At 50.9% G+C, this 22,746-nt stretch overlaps 1 protein-coding gene across 1 annotated transcript; it reads right to left on the reverse strand.

Annotated features, from left to right (window-relative positions):
- Positions 1–52: 52 nt before the first annotated feature.
- On the reverse strand, positions 53–21,774 carry YTHDF2 (YTH N6-methyladenosine RNA binding protein F2). The gene is made up of 5 exons (XM_054086439.1): positions 21,508–21,774; positions 21,299–21,323; positions 19,731–19,810; positions 14,066–15,649; positions 53–1,918 (listed from the first exon to the last, which is right to left on the reverse strand). The coding sequence occupies exons 1-5, from the start codon at positions 21,532–21,534 to the stop codon at positions 1,895–1,897; spliced, it is 1,740 nt and encodes a 579-aa protein (XP_053942414.1). The 5' UTR covers positions 21,535–21,774; the 3' UTR covers positions 53–1,894.
- Between the last annotated feature and the right edge of the window lie 972 nt (positions 21,775–22,746).

Raw genomic sequence — 22,746 nt, forward strand, 5'->3', positions numbered from 1 at the left:
TTATTTGTGACTCAGTTAAGATTCTCTCAAAAGACAAATTGTTTAATTTGAACCTTTAATAACATCAAACTTTCTGCCCTTATTTCCTCCCACTCGGCAAACAGCACGGGCTCTGAGAACACATGGGGGCACCAGCAAGGAATTGGAGTTTAGGGCAGCTCAGAGGCCAAAGTCATCCAAGAATTAAAAGGACAGAAATTCTTACGGAGAAAAACAAGTTAAATATGCCAATAAAATGTAAACGGCCACAGACACCCACCCAAACCACCTCCAGGTCCTCACGCGACACAGACTGGGCTGTTTGGAGCTGGGGTTGGTTTGTTTGTTTGCTTTTTAGAAGAGAGAATAGAACAAAAACCCTGCAGACTTTTGGGTGTGGGATCGAGGCAAGGGGAAAGCAGCGCTCCCCAGGCCAATGTTCCACACGGGGTGAGGAAAGCAGAAGCCAGCGCTCCCAGACGTTTCCCAATGCAATTCAATAATTGGGATAATGAAATTAGAGCTCTTCTGGATGACGACAATTAAAGCAACATCGCTGCTCAGACAGCAGATTCCTTTGTGGATCTTTTATTCCCTCTGAACCGCCAGAAGAAATCAAAAAAACCTGGATTTTTGATTCCTTGACCTCAAGCAGTTTTCCCAAGGTAGATGATCGGGGATGCAAGTAGGTGCCTGCATTTCACACCCACCTGGAAGCCGCTGGATAATCCCGTGAAATAGGGAAAAAAAGCCAGCCAAACACTGCCCGTCTCCCCCTGGGGAGGGCAGGCAGGGGCTCTGCCAACACCACGGAGCAAAACCAACTCCAGCGTGCCAGGAATAAGCTGAAGATGCCTGGAGATGGGTCCCAGCACTCTGCTTCACTCGTTAATTTAAGGTATTAATCACTCCGTGCAATGGGGAAAGACCGAGGGGCGTGTGAGAGCAGGTAGCGCTGCAGAGGGAGCAGCAGACAACAGTGATGCTCAACAGGATCTCACGTTTATTATTGAGAAGTGATTAATGGTGAAAAGAAAGGCAACACCCATTCCTCATTGGCTTAACAAGAAACTGAAGAAACATATTCACTACACGTTTTACAATATTTCTTTTCCTTTTTTTTTTCTTTTGTCCAAAATTCATTTTCCTGTAAACAAAACAAGTTTTCTTTTTTTTTTAACCACTGTTCTCAGCTTTCAAATCAAATTAATCCAGACTTAATCAGTAAATCCGCATAATGCACAAGAACAGAACGTTTCTTAGGACTCCTAGTACTTGACTTTTGAGTAACAAAGGGTCAGAGAAAAAATGAACCACCTTCAAGACACAACCTCGTGGACAATTTCTCTTCAACTCTTCTTAGGGCAAAAGCCCAAATGCCTCCTAGAATTCCTCCTCTTCCAGGCTGGGATGGGGGGGAAGAAAAAGAAAAGGTTCCTCCACTTTCTGTGGTGGATATTACAACTCGGGTGTTCCAAGTGCAAATGTCAAAACCAGGGGAAGGAGGCGCGAGGGGGCGGAAGGGAGAGAAGCGGCAGGGTTTAAAAATTAGAGAGAAAAAAAAAGGTATATGCCACTTACGGACTTTAAAATCCAAAAAAACATAGTAAAAAGACAAAAAACAAAGCGTATGCTCTGAAATCACAACCAAAGCCAAAAGAAAGGGAACAGTTTTTACCTATACTCTATCTAGAAGGGATTTTTTTTTTGTTTTTGTTTTTTAAGTCCTATGTCTCGTGAAATTCCAATACTTTGTTTGTTTTTTAAACTGCGAGTTTGTCAGTCTTTTTGAAGTCAATGAAATTAAGAAAAAAAAAGTCCTAATTCTCTCCAGGATATTTTTTGCTCCTTCTTTCTTTCTCTGAAGGACAGCCAGGATGCGATCTCTGCTGCAGTCTCTGGGAGGAATGGCCTTTTACTTGACACGGCCTTGGCGTTCCTGCGAAAGAAGAGCACAAGGTGTTAGCAGGGAGTGACTTCCTTCACCGCTTTCACACATCAGCCTGCGGACATATGGAGGTTTCTGTTGGCAGGGAAGGTTCTGCAACTGCGTACAGCTGACACAATGATCTGTTCCACTGCCTGGGTCCACCAGTTCCTCACATTTCCCCGTAACAAGGGCTGTCGATAGCACAGCTCCACTCCCTTTCCTCTCTCCTCCTCACAGCAGCATCCTTCAAGGGAGTTATGGGCTATGACAGATGTCACCAGGCTTAGAGGTTTAATAGCATAGAGGAACAGGAAGAAAGGAAAACTAAGAAAAAAACTAAGGAAGAGCTGGTGAAAAAAGGGGGAAACAAGCAGGTCTGGGTCACAGCTGATGTCTGCAGCTGCAGGCAATAAGGACTGGGAGTAGGGGTGATAAAGCTCCTGGCAGAGCAGCGCTACAAAGATGATCCAAGGGCTGGAGCACCTTCCATCCGAGGACAGGCTAAGAGAGTTGAGGTTGTTCAGCGTGGAGAAGAGAAGGCTCCCAGGGAACCTTAGAGCAGCTTCCAGTGCTGAAAGGGGCTACAAGAAAGCTGGAGAGGGGCTGTTTACACAGGCTTGTGGGTACAGGACAAGGGCCAATGGGTATAAACTGGAGAGGGGCAGATTTAGATTGGAGATAAGGAAGAATTTCTCCACCATGAGAGTGGTGAGACACTGGAACAGGTTGTCCAGGGAAGCTGTGGCTGCCCCATCCCTGGAGGGGTTCAAGGCCAGGTTGGATGGGCCTTGGACAGCCTGAGCCAGTGTGAGGTGTCACACTGAGACAGAGGAGTTGGAACTGGATGATCTTTAAGGTCCCTTCCAACCCAAACTACTCTATGATTCTTCTGGGCAGGGATCCACAGCACTCACGATATCCCAGCCAGCTCTGGAAGCAGCCCTGGGGCAAAGCCAGGCCCTGGGAGTGCTGCAGGCAACAGGGAAAGCCCCTGCAGTGGGGAGAAGGAAAGGGAAACAAACAGACATCAAAGCCCACCCACAGGAACAGGACAGCCTTGCTCCCTGGGCCTTGCACAGACCTGTGGCTTCACTTGAGCTCACTGTGAGCATCAGAGCCACCTGCAGCTCAAACCTCAGGAGTACTGATCTTTGCCTCAGTCTACAGGGGCTGAAATAGCCCACAGACACCAGCAAAACACCTCGCCAATAACTCTGAAACCTACTGACAGCACCTCAAAAACCAACCGGTTAGCAATGATTTCTCACCGACTGCTGCTATCACCCCTTGGCATTCACCCACCTCTCTCTTCCAGCAGCGAAGGAACGCACTGCCCAGACAAACATTTGCACCAAGCTGAACAGGCAGCACCACACCAAGTATCCCCTCCCGTGCCAAGTACCACGTGCTAGTCTCTCCTGGGTTTTGTCTGGGTTTAACAGGGAAGCTTTGCGCAGAAGTGAGTCAGGACTATCCCAAAGGGTTAAAGGGATGCTGCCCAACCTACATTCAAACTGCTCTTTCCAGACCATATGACACCAGCTCGAAAATAAAACCTGTCAACAGCTAAAGAGCTCTTGGCTGATGCTCCTCCCTGCCTCTTAACTGCATCTTCTCCGGGCACAGGCAAGGCCCTGCAGCCTCTCTGTGCGAAAGGCACGATGGAGTTTTGGTTTCACCTCCCAGGCTCAGAGGTGGAGCGAGTTAATCACCACCTAAACCAGTCTCAAGCGAAGCCAAACCCATCCCACCCCCACTGCAAAGCGGCACCTGCAGGAGGTGCCCGCTGGCAGAGCAAGAAAACCCTGGCTGTGCCTTGCGTTCACTTGGAGAGAAGGGATGCTGTTAGGGCTCTGAAACCCATACCTGGTTGTATCAGCCCGTGATGCTTCCCTGTGAATCCAATGTCAGGGCGGCGAAAAGCTGCTTGCCCCTCTCCCCTCGCCCCACACTAATCTGGTGATCAGAGGCCCCTCGGCAGCTCGCAGGCACAGGGAGTGTGCAACCTCTGCCAGAACACACAGGCTGCTTGAAGAAACATCCTCAGCCACCAGCGGTAAATCCAGGGATTGCCTATCCGTGAGGAGCTCCGATCCCGGGCTAACAGCACGGATAGCCATTAATCTGAGAAACCATCCCAAAAGGGGAAGCCTGGCATCCAGCTCCAAACAACAGTGGCCCAAGGAGGTTTCAGCTCCGACTCCTCTGCACGAGCTGGACGACAAAGCAAGCCCTGTGTGATGCCGCGCACAGATTGCCTTCTGGGAGAGGGATTAGACAAAGGCACACGTTCTTTTCAAGAATATTTGCCCCACAAGTCGACTTAATTCTCCTCTTCTCCAGTAAGTCTGTCCCACACTGTTGCAGGTACTATTTGTTGCTAAAAACCACCACTACACAACAGGAAAAAAAAACCTTTTGACGGTGGGAAGCAGAGCCAGGCTTGAACACAAAGCAAAATAAGCGCTGCAGGGAAAGCCACAAATGGCAAGGAAGATGCCAAGCCCTGTTCCTGGCACAGCAGTCAGCACCTTACGTTCAACAAGGACCGATGGCAACATGATGCATTCCTTCGGGAAGGAGCTGCGACTGCCTGAGCTAATGCCTCCGTCTTCCCAAACGCAGACACGCGATAAGCCGGCTGCTGGGCCAAGTGTCCTGGGTTGGCTGCAGCCGGTTGCAGAGAGTCCTGCTGAAGGCATTGCCTCGTTCACTGAGCAGATGGATCCTGATTAGTGACTTCTCCTCCCTGCTGTGAAGGTGAAGCTGCTCCTGAGGCCAGTGCATAGACAATAAGGAGCAAGAAACAGGAGCCAGCCTGGATGAAGAACTGATGCCCCTCAGAATCCCAGTGTGCCAGAACAGAAGGCATCACCTCCAAAAGAGAGGCTGGAACAGATGTCCCCATGTCCCTAAGCTGGAGGGAAGACCAGAGACATGCCTGAAGCGAACATCTTAATTTCCCGGTGAATTACAGCCCAATTTTCCTCAACACAGACTCTTTAAAACCTCCTGTTATTGAAACTCAAAATACCAGCGCAGAACTACTTGCTCCCTTCCATGGGCACTGCAAACAGCATCCTAAGGAGCCCGCTATGGAAAAATGCAGCATGACATCCAATCCTGCCTTACTGTGGGCTCACGAGGGCTGACTGGGATGGCGAGATGCAGGGACAGCCAGCCAGGAGCTCTACCCAGCCAAGGGCATGGTTGCCAGGGAACGAGCTACTCTCTACTCTCCACCGATTTCAATATTGCTCTTCTTGCTTTTCTCCAGGAGATTCACAGATGGGCTCTTTGCATCTCCTCCCGGGAAAGGCAAGTAGCCAGGGCCCAAAGGATTTTTTTTACACCACCAAATCTGCCAGCACAACTGCAACAGATCCCATGAAGACAGCTTGGCCCTCGGGTTACAAGTGAGCCCTCTCATCACAGCAGCAGCAAACAAATCTACCAGGTAAGTGCAAACACTCATCCTCCCTGGATCATCCTGCCCCACAATCACAAGGATGGCGTGACCCACAGCCCACCCAGCACGGGACAGCCCAGAAGGCAGAGCAGCACCTGCACCCCCTGCAAAGGGCAAAGGGGATTCCATCCCAGTGGTTTACTCTCTTTGGCTGCACCTCTCTTAGACCTGGGCCATGCCTTATTGATTCACGTAGGAAGAGTGAGAACAAGAAACCAGCTCAGACTCCTCTCTCCATCCATCAAACCCCTCATCGACAGGAGGAACAGGAACAACACAGCCCTGCTGCAGCCCATAGTGTTACGCTGGTGACTAGAACGGCGCGCACAATCCCTGACACCAAGCGTTAACACCCACACAGCACTGCGAGCGCGCTCCTGGGCTGGTGGCATTCAGAGGCACCGAGCTCAGACCAGGCGAGTGTGTGGAAGCAGGAACCCGCTGCAATCATCCCGTTTCAGCCATCGCGGCAGTCCCTGCAGCCGTGTCGCAAGCAGGATCCTGATAACAGCAGCTCTCTGAGCCGCTGGAGAAGGCTGATGGATGAGACATTGCGTTATCCAGTCACGCTGAGGGGAGCCAACAGCAACAAAAGGCTCAAGAGTTTGTAGAGGAATGATGACAACAGATGATAGCGCTGCACGCTTGCTCAGAGGCTCTAACCTTGATTAACAACCAAGGTTCAACCTCAGCACTCCTCCAGCAGAGGTAAGGGTGTTGCTGCCTCGCTGCAGGGGGGGAAATAGAAGACAATACTCACAGGGAAGGCCTGGAGAAAACCAGGAGCGTGGCTCTCAGCTGTGCAGCACATGGGGCTGAGAGTGGTCAGCCCAGAGAAGAGAAGAGAAGGTTCTGGGGAGACCTTAGAGCAGCTTCCAGGACTGAAAGGGGCTCCAGGAAAGCTGGGGAGGGGCTGTGGATCAGGGAGGGCAGGGATGGGATAAGAGAGAGCAGTTTTCAGGTGAAAGAGGGGGAGATTTAGATCAGATATCAGGAAGAAATGCTTTCCTGTGAGTACCGTCTTGCCCAGAGCAGTGGTGGCTGCCCCATCCCTAGTAGTGTTCAAGGCCAGGTTGGATGGGGCTTGGAGCCCCTGATGCAGTGGGAGGTGTCCCTGCCCATGGCAGAGGGGTGGAACTGGATGGGCTTTAAGGTCCCTTCCAAACCACTGCTTGATTCTATGAAACCACATTTTATTCGGACCCACCTGACCTGAAGCAGAGTGCAGCAGCCTGAAGACACCAGGCAGGCTAAGAAGCAGCTCCATGTCAAACTAAGAAGGCTGTACAAGCAAAAACATCACTTGATGTACTTCACTTGCTCTATCCCAGCATCATTCCCTGAAGGGCTGAGACACCCAGTAAACACACGCTGGCCTGAAGACACACACAGGCAACTCTTGCTCATTGGATACCCAGCTCAGCAGCCTGGCCCAGCCTCAGGTGTCTGCTGCAATGATGCTGTGTTTTGCCATCGGAATTCTCCTCCCAGTGCCACCGCTTACTGCACACTGGATGCAATCCTAGCAAACAACGCACAGAGTTCTCCATGTGCCCATGTCTTTGAGGCAAACAGAGAGTTTAGAGTTACATCAGTCTCAGAGGTGTCCAGCACAGCCTTCCCAGAGGGATCAGATCAAGGCATTGCCATAGTCAGCACAAACAATGGACAATGCAGCACTTCATCTACTCCATGAACAGCCTCAAGTCCTAACTGATCTACACACCAAACCTGAGTTTTTCCTGTTGTCAGCATGAGAAAATCATCAGTTACAGAGAAAAGCTGCATCTAAGCCTGCCTCACCGATGCAAAGGGATAAAAATCGGATACTGGGGTCTGGTTACAGTCAGACATTTTCATCCTTCTCCTGTAACACAGCTCACCACCAAGAAGAAAGACAGGAGACATGCAAATCAAAGTGGTGCTTTGGCTTTTGTTTTCAAGATCAAAACCTAACGGAGCAAACCCAGGGATCCAAAGATCCCAAAAGTGGGCAAAGGGGCATCGCTGAAGTAGCAGGAGCCAAGCAGGGCCACAGCTGTGCCTGCTCAGCCCCTCAAGGTCTCACTTTGCCCCTGGAATGCAGAAGGCAGCAGGAAGCATTGGTGTCCCCCACCAGCACGCTACATGCTGCACACGCACGGCCAGGCAGTTCGGAAGCTCTGGTTTCCTCTCGAAACCCGAGCACACCGCAGCATTGCTGCACGCCCATCACCTTGCTGTTTCATCAGGAGATGAAGACACAGAGAATAAATAAGGAACAGCAAGACGCAATGATTCAGGTAGAGCTGTAAGCCAAAACACGCCTCCCCATCAGGGAACAAACACCGTGGTGCCCACACTCATTACTGAATTTCCCTGTCCAAGGAAGCAGCACAGGGCTGCTAAGGACACAAACAGTGCAAGGACATTCCCTCTGCCACGGGTTTTATACAAGCGAGGTGGTCCTGGATCAGGGCAGGCACAGCTGTTGCCTAGCATCTCTCAAGACAGCTTTAAAACTGATGCAACCAATTGCAATGAACAAGCCCCTGTGTGCCTAAACATCATGTTGATTGCATGAATAATGCGGCCCAATTCCCCAAACCATTATAAATTACCCTCCCACGGAGAGCCTTGTCCCATAGGACGAAACTCCTGCAGGAAACAGAAGCAACATAGATGAATATTTAGAGCAAAAAGCAATGTGGAGCAGCCTGGGAGGACTCCCAGTGTCTTTCCATGCTAGGATAACCGGGATCCCAGTGGGGGTTGGAACTGGACTGGCTGGCTTTGGAGCACAAGTGAAATAACAATGGCATAAGTCCTTTCAAGTCATTAGAATGGAAAATAAAATCCTCTTTGTCTTACAGCAGGGAGTCTTTACTCTTCCCTGTCACTACAAGGGATGAGGTTTGCCACGTCTCTTTTTTCCAGGTTGCTGCTTTAAGTATGCCAACAGTTGGGCAGCTCCATCTCCCCACTACAGAGCAGGGACCCATCCATCCATACTGAAGTCCACACAAAGCAGGGAAGTCAAGAAACTTAATATCATGGAGCAAACACTGAAATCAACTGCTCACCACCTCTTCCAGCACAAGAGTCGGGGAGCATCACACCAGGCAAACTCAAAGCAAACCAAAAGGACATCTTGCTTTCCGCAACACATAATGAAGCTAAGGAACTTGCTGCCGCAGGATCCTGAGGATGCTAAAGGAATCAACATCTTGGGCAAGAAAAGAAACCATGAGCCCTTAAAGACAGACATATCCCCTTGAGTCACAGAATTTCATGAGCCACAGATTTTTAAAGGCAAGGGAAGCCTTCAGAGATGGATAAAAATGTGCTTACACTGCATTTGCTCTTGACTGTGTTACAGTTAGCTGCACACAGAGCTTTTTACTTGGAAAGAGAGCGAGGATGCTCAAGCAGCATCTCTCTATGCATCTCTCAGCTCTGAAAACCTCGCAGCCACATGGGATGCAGTACTGGACTAGAGAGGCTTACGGTCTGACTCACTGCAGTCGTTCTTGTGTTTTGGGCTACAATGCTGCCTCCAACCCGAATAAGGCAGAAGAAATACTTCACGCTACAGGAAAAACACACAATATTCCACATTATGAAAGGACAAGAGGAGATCTATTTGCCTACTTCTGTCAACCATGAAGAGCTGAATTCACAAGTTGAAGTGAAAGAGCCAATGCTCCGCTCCCCACAGCCCTTTGCATGCCCCACATTTTACTCTCACTGGGAAGGGAACACAAAAACCTGTGTGAATACTGCTGTATTTTATCCTTTTTCACTCCTTTAAACATACCAAGGACACAGCACTCGAATTGGCTGAACCCCTGGTCAGGCTGGTTTGTCACAGGACGACCAGGACTCCACGATCTCTTAAAGATTCACAGATGATGATGGGAAAGTCTCTCAAGTCGCTTTATGGGAGATGGCAAAAGACATAAGAGCCAAGAGAGCAGAGCCTTCCCCATATACACACACGGAAGGAAACTAAGCCAGCATGGTTTCTTTTCTCCCAAAGACTAGAAACAAAAAACAGAGCTTTAGGTAGATTTTATCAAATCTTCCACACTTGTATGACAGGACAAGAAAAAGCTCTGCAGTTCACCACAAAAAAAACCTGAACCCTCTTGCGTTGTCCTTTTAATAAAAGAAGTTGTGATGAGACAGAACCAGAAATGCAGTCTTTATTTCCAAGTTTTTGCTGAAGAACGGCTTACAAAACCCAAATACTGTTATTCACCGCTCAGATGCACTGTGACACGACTTACACACAACTGGAAAGCCTCACATGGGGCAGCCGGTCCCTGGAAGGCACAACAATCTGCTCTATCCCTGCCACCAGTGGGATAACGATGATCCCTACTAACGGAGACCGTGCCGGGGAACGTCACAGTAAAAGCAGGGCAGCACTGCTCCAATCAGCAAGCATCCAGGGTTTCGCACCGTTACGGAACTGGTTTATTAACTGACGAAGCCGTAAGACAGCGCAATTACCACCAGGTACAAACAAGAACATCCAGGAGAACGAGAAGGCTGTAACAATTGTGGTAAGAGCCACTGCAGAGTACAGAACAAGCTTCCTAAATGAATACCTGTCACACAGCACTTCACAGGAGGCAGAAGAGAAGAAAGTGGCTTCTTTGAGACAGCAAACTGTTAGAGAATTACATCTTCGTTAAGAACATGTAAGGAACTGAGCACGAAGCTATTCTGGATGCATTCCATACATACAGGGCTCAGAAATTAATGTGCTTCGACAGCTCTCTTGGGATCCTCATCAGCTTCCAGCAACATCTTGTGACACCCTGCACTGCTGCAGTGGACAGAAAATCCAGGGAACAGAGCAGGACCGTACCCTGGCGCTTTCACAGAACAAACAGCTGGCAAGCACTTAGCTTCTAAGGAAACGTACTTTAATAAAGTAACCTGAAACACAACGCCGGTGTCAGGAGCCATTAACCTCATGTCAGCAACTCACCCAGAACTTTTGGGAATGAAAAAAAGCAGCAGCCACTGCTCCAACACCTTACACTTTCCCTGTTTGCATACAAAACCCTCCATGTTCTCTCCAGGGAACCGGCCAGCCACACACACGGAATTTCAACTCAGCTGCTGAAGGAAGAAGAAAGTCTTCTTTTTAATTTAAGACATTCATTTGAAGTCGTTAGTATGTTCATAACGAATGCATTAATTATAAGAATGATCAGTTCAGGGTATCCTGCATCTGGGAGCCGAAATCACCAGGCAAGGTGGTGATAACCTGGACAGAGCTTTGCCCACACCAAGTCGTCAACAAGCAAGTTAGGATCAAGTTTGCAAGAACAGGAGGTGAAATCGAATTCCCCGCTCAAGGCTGTACCCGCAAGAGGTGCAGAACCTCCTCACTGCGTACAGCCCAAACTGCACAGGGCCCAGAGAAGAACAGCTCCAAATCCCCTTCCACCACTCACTTCCATTGTACCTGCAGGAAAACAGCTTCCAGCCGCTCTCGTTTTACAGACAAGGAACCAAAGTCCCTGTCTCGCAGCAGACAGCAAGGATTAAAGCACCAGCGAGACCTAAGCTTCCCCCTCCAATTTGCTCCTGCCTTTAAACAAAGCTAGAACACAACCAAAAATATGTGAGAACGCCCCAAGTGCTTTGTAGTGCTGGCTTAAAGATGTCATGAGAACAGGGCACTCCTGTCAAACAGCCGGCACCAAACCACCCAAACGAGTGGTGTGGTTTCTGTTTCCCCTATTACCGGCAAATACCTGGGCACGGACACACACATAGAGGATTTAAAAGCCCTGGAAATCAACTGAGAGAAACAGTGCACGCTGCTCAACAGTGGATGAGAATCAGCTTCATCATTTTGGGTCAGGAGAACATCCACACCTTATAAAAACTGGATTAGTAGGGAAAAGCGAGACTCTCGGAAGCAGTGGAGATGAATCGGAGAGCATCATGGGCACAGGCAGCAGAAAAGGACAAGCAAGAACACGATTTCAGCGTTCCCAAGGCTGAACTGTTTACCACCCTTCACCAGGAATAGCACCAACACCAAGCAAAGCATTTTCCATATGACTTCTTGGAACTATTCTAGGGGATTCTGAAGAAGTAACTCTACCAGTGCGAAGTATAAAAGAACATTCAAGAGTTCCCAGACTCTCACAAGAGCTCGTCCATCTGCTGGGGCAGCAAGCAGGAATCAAACTGCACATCAGACAAAGATTCAGGCACATTGGAAGCCAAGGGAAACGACTGCAGCTTGCTACACGTTCAAACCAAGCCAAGCCTTGAGACATTTAAGCTTCAAGGAACAGGAATGCAGAACATATCGCTGCCATCCAAAGCCTGGTGGCAGAAACAAAGGGCTGGTAGCAATGACATTCCTCCACAACAGCAGCAGCTTGGCAGGGAGCTGTGCCTCTGGCTGCTGTCAGAGCAGCACTTCAGCTTTCCAGCATCTCAGCTCCAGTTTCTGATCTATTTTTTAACCCAGATGATTACCTGAACTGCTTCAAGTCAGACAGAGCACGGCTTGGGCTTTTTTGCCACCCACAGTCCCAAGGTAATCATCATCATTCACTCCAGGGGGGGGGGAAAAAAAAAAGCCCTCCTTGAGCAAAACCGATGGCTTCTCAATGAAGCCATGAAAGAGCAGTTACCAAAACCTCAACCACCCTTCAAGGCTGTGTCAGCGAGTGATCGAGGAGGCCAAACTGTTGCTGAAAGACCAAGTCACTTCCTCTGTGCCGGATGTCACAGGGCAGGGACCCTGAGCAGGCAACAAAGGGCGAGTCAATGGTAAAAAGCAAACACCAACTGTGTACCTACAAGCCTCCCTCCTTGCCTCTGGATTCCAGACACAAATGACTAAGTTCCCTTCCATTAATAAATATTTTCCTAACCAACTGCTTCTGGTGCACTGGGGCACCGCGCTGGATCAGCTCCAACATCGTTTAGAGATAGCACTGGGCACACCCGAGCATCCATTGGTTGCCATTTCTGCTCCTCAGAGGCTAACACATCCCCAAAACTGGGAGAAAACAGGGGAGGAGACTTTAAAATGCAACTGGAAAGACGAACAAAGATGGTTTCCAGTTTTAAGAAAACTGCTAAGCCCCTTTTACTGATTTTCAGACACCACAAAACCTGCAAACACAGCAGCTTCCCAGAAGAGACCATCAGTCTCTTGCTTTGCCCCCAGCCTTTCTCACTCTGCTGCTTTTCCTTCTCCTTGCCACCTGCTTACACCAATCCAGCATTAACTCTTCCCATCCATCCACCACCCATCCTCCGTCTGCCCTCCAGCGAGATTCCTCCCCTCCCTGGTGCTCTCACACTGTGCCGAAGTCTGCCCCTTTCCCACTGCAAACTCTTGCTCCTTTAAGTCCCACTTCCTAAGATGTCCTGCACAGATGAGATTTCCAATTGCATCCAAACCCTCAGTTAGGAAAAGAAACCCCCCACACACACTTCAATGCAGGAAGTGGAACAATTTTAGGATGCAATATTCAGGTTCTCACACAGTTTCCACCTCCACACCTTGCAATGCATTCCTCCCTTACAGAGCTTCTCCGAGCACTTGGAAGCGCTACAGAACCAGTTGGAAATCATGATCCTTTCTCTACAGGTGATGCTATCGATACAGACGATGCTCAAAGTGAAATATATGACAAATTTAAAACCACAGTAAGAGTGAGCAGTCGCAGCTCCTGATTCAGTTCTGCAACTGCTGGGTGGAAAATTCCCCATCGCTGAAACTAAAGAGATCACCAGAAAACTTGGCAAACTACCAGGAAGTTGTGCTAACGTTAATTTGTAATTACTGTTTTGATCAAACGGGAGCAAGACTCCCATTGTGGGGAAGGTCGGCCATGGGTGACCAACACAGCTGCACCCAAGTGAGATTCCAGGCCCACCAGTCACTGTGTTTCCTCCCAGAGGTTGGGGAGAACTTTCAATTAGCAATTCTCCCATTAACGATATCAAAATGACAGCAGGCTTGGGGAGCGGTTCAGGTGCCACACTGCCAGGCAGCGCTCACACAGGAGACAGCCCATCGACTTTGCCTCCAGCAGCGCTCACTGCCTGGAGGAACAGAACAACCCGCGTCCACCAAAGAGAGGACAAGTACTCAGACCCACGCTTTGGTGAGGGAGATTTAGGGTGGGCATTAGACAAAGCCTTCTAACAGGAAGGATAATTAAGCGTAGGAATAGATTGCCTGGGGAGGAACAGGAACCGCCGTTCCTGAAGGTTTAACAAGTGGTGGGAAACATCTGTCACGCTGACCCCGCCTGGGGCAGGGGGTGGATTAGGCGGCCGTTCAAAGACCTGGCTCTGTTTCCTAACAACTCCCTGAGCCCCCACTCATCTCCTACTTTATCCTGTTCCAATCCTGGAGCTGACAATAGCCCAGGAATCAATCTTATTTAGAACACAGCCCTGAGGGAAGGCAGAGCTAGAGCCAGCCCAAGGGCAGCCGACTGCAGGCAGGGCCTGGATGAGCCTCCTCTGCACCCATTCCCACCCTAAAGCTGGTTCCACGTGCGAGGACGCCACTAGCCAAGCCACGGCCTGATGCCCACCGAGCTCACTCAGGAGCCCACACTGTCCAGCCCCGGATTTAGTCCAGCACAAGGCAGCTGTCCTCCATCTCCTGCCCCACAGGACTTGGCCCAGACAGACAGACACATTACCTTTTTAACATTTTCCTCCTCCTCTTGGCGTTTCTCATAGTGTGAGAAGTCATCGAAGATGGAGGTGGTGTGCTTGTAGGTGGCAATGATTTTCAACACCTGCTTAGCCTTTTCCAGAGGCACCTCCTGAGTGTCCCTGGAGTTGGTCACTGGTTTATTCTCGTTGTTCTCTAGGCGGATGTGCCGGAGTTGGCTGTTAGGAACGTCCTTCACAAAAATCCACCTGACATCAAAACGTCCCTTCCACTTGTCCTGGGACCACACCCCCGCACACGTGTTATAGTCCACAGCAGATTTCATTTCTGCGACTCCGCAGAAGTGACCGCTACCGTTGACACTGAACAGTAAGTAAACAGGGCCCTTCCCGTTCATGGAGCGATAGGCGGCATCCAGTCTCTTGTTGCCGTGCTCTGTACTGCACCAGATGTTATATTTAATGGAACGGTGGATATCGTCCTCAGAGTAACTCTTAATGATGAAAACCCGGCCGTGTTTTGGGTTCCAGTCAAAATCCTTGGGGTTGTAGTTGTTGATGGACCTCAACTTCTCCAAGACCGGGTGCGGCTCTGAAGGAGCAGAACCAGAACCAGCCTGAGACTGTCCCACTCCGTTACCATCCACTCCGTTTTGCCCAAACCCACTGCTGCGATTACGAGGGGCAACCCAGCGGGTGGGCTGAGCCGCGGGCTGCGGCACAGGCAGCTGGGCCGGCTGCGGTGGTGGCGGCAGCGGTTGGGGCTGCTGCCCGCTGGAAGCCTGGGCCACCGGCGGGCTGTTATTGATCTGCTGGCCCACGGGCTGCGGGGACACCTGGGCCGGCTGCTGACCAATATTCGGAACTAAGGCCTGCGACGGGGCTTTCGCCACCGGCCCTTTGTTATCCCAAGTTCCAATATCCATGTTATGTTTTATCGGAGGCGGCGGAAGACTTGAACCTGCAATGCCATTCTTGGTCTTCAGCTTGGGCTGCTGCTTAGCCGGTTTGCTAGCGATGTCAGCCCAGGAGGTTGGCTTCGGAGGAGCGATGGTAGCTGGAGGCAAGCTGTTAGATGCCACGATATTACTGGTAATGGATCCACTACCAACAGCCGAACCAACGACTTTTGGCACGCTGCTTGCGACATCCGTGCTGCCCAGCTTCAGAGCTGCCATTCCTTGGTCAATGGTGTTCATGCCAGGAGCCTTGTTGAGAGTCTCGTTAGCGAAGGCCGATTGCCCATCAATCATGGCTCCACCCAGCGAGCTGGGGGCATAGGCGTAATTGCTGCTGTAGCCAGAGCTTTGAGTGGATTGTCCCTGAGAACTGTTATTCCCCCAAGCTGAAAAGTCAATCCCACTTGGAAAGAAGTTAAAGCCGTGCTGCCCGAGAAATGGAGTGCTGCCCAGGGCCCCCGGCTGCCCAAACATCGCGTCTGGGAGGAAGTGGGGTTCCCCGTTGCTGAGCTGTCCGTAAGAGGTCAGGTAGGGCATGGGTGGGTCTCCTCCCGTGGACCAGGCGGCTTCACCCAAGGAATAGGAGAATCCAATGGAGGGACTGTAGTAGTTGGGTAGGTAGGAATCGGACATTGCAGTATAGGCATTGTTCTGAAAACACGAACAAAAATAAGCACTGAATAGTTAGAATGAGCCAAACGGATTCCAACGGAGGAGGGATCAAAGCCACCTCAGGCTTCCCGTGCCCCACCCCTCCCCACCTTAGGGCTGGGCAGGCAAACAGGCCCAGCCTTGAAACACTTCCTTTGTTAGGAGCACTCCAAAAACTGTTCCGCTGCCAGAAAGATTAAACACAAAGGTTTAGCAAGCTCCTTGTGCTCGGATGGGAGCACGTTGTGTTCCTGATGTGGGATTGGACATCAGGCCGCCCCGAGGCCCTGCTCCGGCCATGGAAACAGTACTTTATCCAGCATCCTAGTATTATCATCCCCTTCTTGTAGCTACTACCAAAGACAGCTTTTCTTGCCTGGGTAACGTATACATCAGTCTTAATTTTGCTGTTTGAGGGGTAATTTGGGGAAATGACTTGAGAGAAGTGGAATATAGAGAGAAAAAAAAAAAAAAGACAGTGAAAGTGTGCTGCCAAAATCATGAGTGTCCCCAAATGCCTTCCCAAGTCCCTCCCTTCAAGCTTATTACCAATGAAAACAGCTTCATGCCTACAATTTAACATTTCAGAGCTCAAAATATTCCAGGAACATGCAAACGAACATGGATTTAAAGCCTCATCCTGAGAGCAAACTGCTCCGGTGCTGCAGGCACATACTAAAAAAAATACCTGGAAATGGGAAGTAATCAATACTGTTTCAATAGGAGCCTTTTATGGCGTGGTGACAGCAGCAGCACAAGAAAGAAGGCTTCAGAGAGGGGAAAAATGCTGCTCCATGAGTTGGTTTCCCTTTTAACACCCAAGTAGCCTTTAGGTCACAAAAACAAGTGCCTAATTTTACAATTAGGGAACTCTCAGCCACAACCACGATTTGCTTACATGAAAAACATCTGTCCTTTTGCATTCAGACCCGTGCCCCCTCCGGGGAGCGGTTAAAGTCGGGCTAATGGACGTGATTGCCCGGTAATTTGACCTGTGCGCAGCTGGCCTACTGCACACACCGCTTACACACCTCCTGGAGTGGAGGAGAAGAAAGTGAGGTTCTGTTCCTGTTTAAAAGCTTGGCTTGCAGCAGGCTCTACTCCATTTTTCGTTGAATCATGTTTTCCTGTGCCAAGCGCAGCTCCCGGAGGACTTCATGCCATGCTGGAGCCCATGGAGGCTCTCCAGATGGCTCTGGCACCCTCCAGGAAGAGCTGGTTTGCCTCTCCACCTTCCACTGCGGTACAGGGAAGCAACAGGTTTGGAGCTAATCCAGACCAAGTTAACAGGGATCACCGTTCAGGGTGCAGATTTGTTTTGTGGGATGCAACATGGAAAAGCTTCTGGTGGTTCTGTATGTCATAAACGCACAAAAACCCAGAGACAGCCTCTCCAGCCTTTCTGTTTCCACCAGGAAGGGGTTCCAAAAGCAAGTTAATAACAAAGCTAACTCTTATCGCAGGTGCAGTTCCACCACTCAAGGAGCTCTGTCCTGCTAAGCCCAAACCAATCCCTAGGGCCCAGCCTGTCCCGAAGCACCAACACTGACACGATTTGTGAGGCGAATAAAGGAACTTCAAGACAACTCTATTATTTTTGAACCAAGAAGTCTCTTCTAAAGATAATCCCCTCAATTTTAAGAGTAAGAACACACTCTCCTGTAAATTAGCTTTAACGGATCATAAAGGTGCTAGCCCAGATCCAGAACCTGAGCCCAGCGGTTGCCTCTCCTCAAGCTTCTCAAAGCACATGAAGCGTATCACTGTCAGGTTAAAACTCATCCCCTTCTTGCCTCAAACCCTTTTCTGATGTGCTGTTACACAGTGGGTAGAGGACCACAAGATATTTTAACGCAGCCTGCAGCAGGCTAGAGCATCCACCAGCTTTGAGGAGCAGTATGGAATGTATCTAACGGGCTGAAGACAAACCTGCTGCTGCACAATGCCCCAGCACTCAGAGCTCTGCTCCCACGCACGGCACCACGCGCTGCTACCCCGCACTCGCACAACTGACACCGTTACCAGTTAGCATGCAAATAAAACTTCAGCAGTTTTTAATTCTCTCCAATAACCAAGCCTTTTTGAAGTTATTTCCTCAAATTCACCGTTCCGCTTCACCCCAAGCCTAGAACCAAGGTTTCAGCTTACTCACTGCCGCTGTCGAGCTTCTGTTTTTCACACTGCTGAGGAATCACTTACTGTGTATCTGAGCTTTAAAATACAGAGTAACCTCATTTACCAGGCTGACAAGGTAGTAATGGTCACACCTGAGATCCCAGCACCTGAATGAGGAGTCATGAAAGTTTGCAACCTGGTTACCTCATGACTGTGTGCAGAGCTCAGAAAACTCTTTCAGAAACTAGTGGGCTGTGTTTTAATTCCTTTTTCAGACCCATATCCGCAACTCCCTTCCCCATCTGCAGAAAAGCAGTGCATGCTTTGATACCTTTGTGCTTTAGAGCCTGGCCAGTTGGCTCAGCAGAACCACGGCCCTCTCCAAACTGAGCCCCAGGGTTTGGTTTTCTGTTCTACAAAGCGTCAGAACATAGATGAGAGCTGACAAGCAACACAGCACGGTGAGAAACTTGAGATAAAGTCGCTCTAAGGTTTCATTCGAAGTTAAGACAGCAGTTTTACCTCGCTTCTGCTGATTTTCTAGAGCAGTGGCTCTGCTCCACCTCCTGCGGCACACTCCAATCACTGCCTGATTTTAAAGGGTATTTTTACCACTGACACATACAAAAAGAAACAAAACATCCAGAAGTTCTTCATCAAACATGCAAAGTAGGGTAAAATATCCCGTTGCTCCTAATATCAGAGCAACCATTATTCTCTTTAGGAGATTCAAATAAAAATATACTTTGCAGGAAACATCCACGTTCAGAAAAAAGCTGGAAACTAGTGATAGTAGTTTCTGGGATAGAAAAACCCCACCATTAAGTGAGAGCTACTAGGAAAGTAGCTTGTTTTATTCAAGACTTGAGAAAGCAATCATGCTCTCTCGCCTTATGCAGGTGGAATTTAGGCTTGAAAGTTTTCAGGGAGCTGAATGCAGGCAGTTATCTTAGCAGATGAGTTGAATCCTGAAGATTAGGGAACAGCTTAAAGAATATTTGGCTTCATAACTTTAGCACAAAGCAGGAAAATATTTGTTGAAGATTTAACCAAGACAGAAACCCGCTCTTGTGTTCCAAAAGAACCCATGCGGCACTATTATATACAAAAAAAAAACCCCACAGACTGGTAAAAGTGATCAAAAAACACAACAAGGGGAAATCAGAACAGCTTCTTCTTACTAATCACAACTGGAGAGAGAAGAGAAGCCAAGAGAATGAACTAACTGCTCCAGTGCTACTACAGGTGTTTACCTGTAATGCTTACGCGCACCACCTAATCAGCTGCTCTCCATCTGTTATGTGTCACCTTCCTACCACTCATTAAGGAAAACAAACAAAAAACAGTTAACAGGGGAGCTAATCTTAACTAGAAAGTGAAGAGGGAAAGTATCTGGCAGGCTGACTTCCAGGAGTTGGTCACAAGCTCTCCAGCTCGACCTCTAGTAGATAAACAGCCTTGATCACGTGTATTTTCTGGGGGGTTTTGGGGTGAAAAAACAGAGCAAACCCCATGACACGTGTTTTCGGTCCACTTGGCGGGGAGATAAGAACACCAACAGGATCCTGCAGAAGGATTTCACAATGCGGCGGAGCGTGTCTCCTCAGCCGGCGCAAAGAACCAGAAACCAGCAAGGAAATAAGGCCGTAACAGTAAAACTGAAAGAGCAGAACTGGCGACTTCAAGGCAGTTACACTGAGGAAAAAAGTGAGCTAAGCTCCAACTGCAGGAAGTCCTTACAAGTCCAAAAAGCTGCTAAAACCTCAATACCTCATCCACCGCAGCCTAGTGGTATTCAGTGTTTTCTGCCTGGAGAAAGGCACTTATAGAACAGTGTGTTACGGTAAGAAAGCTGGCACTCATCAAGCTGTAGGAAGTGGAGATGCGGGAACACGAGGATGCTGAACTCGCCTCCGCTAGCGAGCGGCAGGAAGCCACCAGTCTCCTGGCAGGGATTTGTACTCACCGGCCGGGCCTGGGGACTCAGGTAGGGCTCAAAGTCATCATCATTTAACCCATCTTTCTGATGCACGGATCCGTTTTGCACTAGGAGAGAGATGCAGGGAGTCAGAAAGGGCTCTGCCAGTAACTTCCAACACTTCCCAACAGCAGAACCACCCCCCTGCTCGTTATAACACACCACCCCCAGTTCTTAGAGAGGGGAAAAACACCTTTCTGCCACACCAACGCCTTTTCCCTGCCAACTTTCCCCAGCCCCAGACCCATGAGGGCTTTCACAGACCCCTATTCATTTTCTCTCCACGCCGTGAAGGCGCATGGACATGGGGACAGGCCCAGGGAATTCTGGTGGCAATATTCCCCATCCCCACTGCCAGGTTCCCCTCATTCCCATCCCATTCCTCCCCTGGGAAGATCCCTTCCTTTCCCAGTTCCCCCATTTCCCGGTTCCTCCATTAGCAGAATCTCTCCATTTCCTCTTCCCCCCCCAACATCCTTCTACCCTTTCCTGGTATGCCCCCCCTTTCCTGGCCCTCTCCTAAGATCCCCAACTTTCCCAGGTTCTCTCCCCTTCTTGGCCCCATCCCTTCCCAAGATCCCCTCTTTCCCAGTATCCCCAACTTTCCTCATCTCCTCTCCTTTCTTGGCCTCACCCTTGCCCAGGATCCCCAACTTTATTGGCCCCATCCTTGCCCGGGAACCCCAACTTTCTTGACCCCCTCCTTTCCTGCCCCTGGATCCCTAACCTGTCCCTGGATCCCTAACCTTCTCAGCCCCATCCTTTCCCGAGATCCCCAACTTTCCCCATCTCCCCTCTTTCTTGGCCCCATCCTTTCCTGGGACCCCCCCTCCCCTTTCTTGGCTCCATCTTTTCCTGGAATTCTCACCTTCCCCCATCTCCCCACTTTTCTTGGCCTCATCCTTTTCCAAGCTCCAACCCCGCCCCAAGGACCTCCAACTTTCTTGGGCCCATTCTTTCCTGTGATCCCTACCTTTCCTGGTCCCCTCCTTTCCCAGTCCCCGCCTCTTTTCTTGGTTCCCCCCTTTCCCAAGATCCCCAAACTTTCCCCATCCCCCCACTTTTTTTTAGTCTCATCTTTTCCCCAACTTGCCTGGGATTCCCCCCCATCCTTTCCCAGTTTCCCCTTCCTTTCTTGGTCTAAGCTTCCCCTGGACCCCTGACTTTCTTAGCCCCACCCTTTCCAAAGATTCCCCCCCTTTCCCAGGATCCCTAACTTTCCCCATCTCCCCCCCTTTCTTGGCCCCATCCTTTCCCAGTCCCAGTATCCCCAACTTCTTTGTCCCCTTCCTTCCCCGGGATCCCCAACTTCCTTGGCCCCATCCTTTCCCGGGATCCCCGCCACTCCCGGGATCCCCACCACTCCCGGGATCCCCATCCTTTCCCAAGTTCCCCCCCTTTCATGGCGCCCTTCTTTCCGAGGATCCCCCCTTTCCTGGTCTCCTCCTCTTCCTTAGCCCCCTCCTTTCCCAAGTCCCCCCCCTCCTTCCTTGGCCCCCTCATTTCCCAAGTCCTCCCCCCTTTCCCGGTCTCCCTGCCGTCCCCCGGTGTCTCACCTTTGTTGCCTTGGCCCTTGGGTCTCTGGTGCGGCATGGGGAGAGAGGCAGAGCGGTGAGTCAGAGGGGCGCGGGGCGGGCCCCGAGGCGGGGGCGAGGCCTCAGCCCCGCTAGGCCCCAACCCGCGGCCTCGCCTTGCGGCCCGGGCCCGGCGCCGCCGGAGAGGGGGGAAGCGGGGGGATGACGTGCGGAAGGCGGGGGGCTCCTACCTGCTCCAGGAGGCTGCTGGCCGACATGGCTCGGCGGCGGGTGGCGGCTTTGTGCGGGGCGCGGCGCGGCTGCCTGGCGGACTCCGACTCGCCCGCGGCTGCTGCCTGGCTGGGGCGACGCTCTAGCCACCCCCCTCGCCTCTCCTTCCGGCCCGCCTCTATGGCCCGGGCCCGCCGCCTCGCGCCCACGAGAGGCACAATGGCGGTGGGAGGGGGGCGCGAGGGGAGGGGAAATAAGAGGGGGAGGAAAGGGGAGGGGGGAGGCCCGCGCGGTGCATGCTGGGCAGGAGGTGGACCGGGAGGAGATGGCGCCCCCGCTCGGCCGGGCGCGGGAGCGCAGGTGGGATTGCGTGGGGGCGCTCTTAAAGGGCCAGGCACCCCCAATGCCTTGAGGCGATGTTGCACCCCCCCAGCACGAAATGGCAAAGGCGAGGCCCAGGTGCACCCCACCGCTCTGTCACCCCCATATTTCAGCTCTCCCCCGTGCTCAGAGAACGGCCTCCAGCCCACGTCCTGAGGTGCAGGGGGTGCAGGGGGCATCGCAGCCCCCCAGGACCCCAAGGTCAAGGGGTTCCCAAGGGCCGGGAGGGGATGTGAGCCCAGATCCTGCCCCTTTCCTGGCCAAGAGTGGGGCGAGGCAGACGGGTTGGGGCCCAGGGAGGAGCGGGATCAGCAGGGGAGGGTCCCCCAAAGGACCACATCACTCCCCAGTCAAGGGGACACAGAGCAAAGGCTGCTGGGCTGGGAGGGATGGGGATCCCTGATCCAAACCCATCAGATCTTCTCCCAGGATCCAAAAATCCAAGGGGTGCTAGGAGCCTCGGTTCAAAAATCCATGGGGTCTCAGGATCCCTGGCCCAAAATCCACATGGTTGGAGGATCCCTTATCCAAAATCCGTGGGGTCCCAGGATCCCTGGTCCAAAAACTATGTGGTCTCAGGATCCTTCATCTAAATCCATGGGGTCCCAGGACTCCTGATCCAAAAATCCACGGGGTCCTAGCATCCCTGATCCAAAATCCATGGGGTCTCAGGATCCTTGGTTGAAAATCCATGGGGTCTAAGAACTCCTGATCTAAAATCCATGGGACCCCAGGATCCCTGATCCAAAAATCCAAGGGGTCCCAGGATCCCTGATCCAAAATCCATGGAGTCTAAGGACACCTGATCTAAAATCCCTGGGACCCCAGGATCCCTGATCGAAAAATCCATGGGGTCTCAGGATCCCTGGTCCAAAATC

This window comes from Cuculus canorus, chromosome 22, assembly GCF_017976375.1.
Source record: "Cuculus canorus isolate bCucCan1 chromosome 22, bCucCan1.pri, whole genome shotgun sequence".
Classification (NCBI taxonomy): Eukaryota; Metazoa; Chordata; class Aves; order Cuculiformes; family Cuculidae; genus Cuculus; species Cuculus canorus.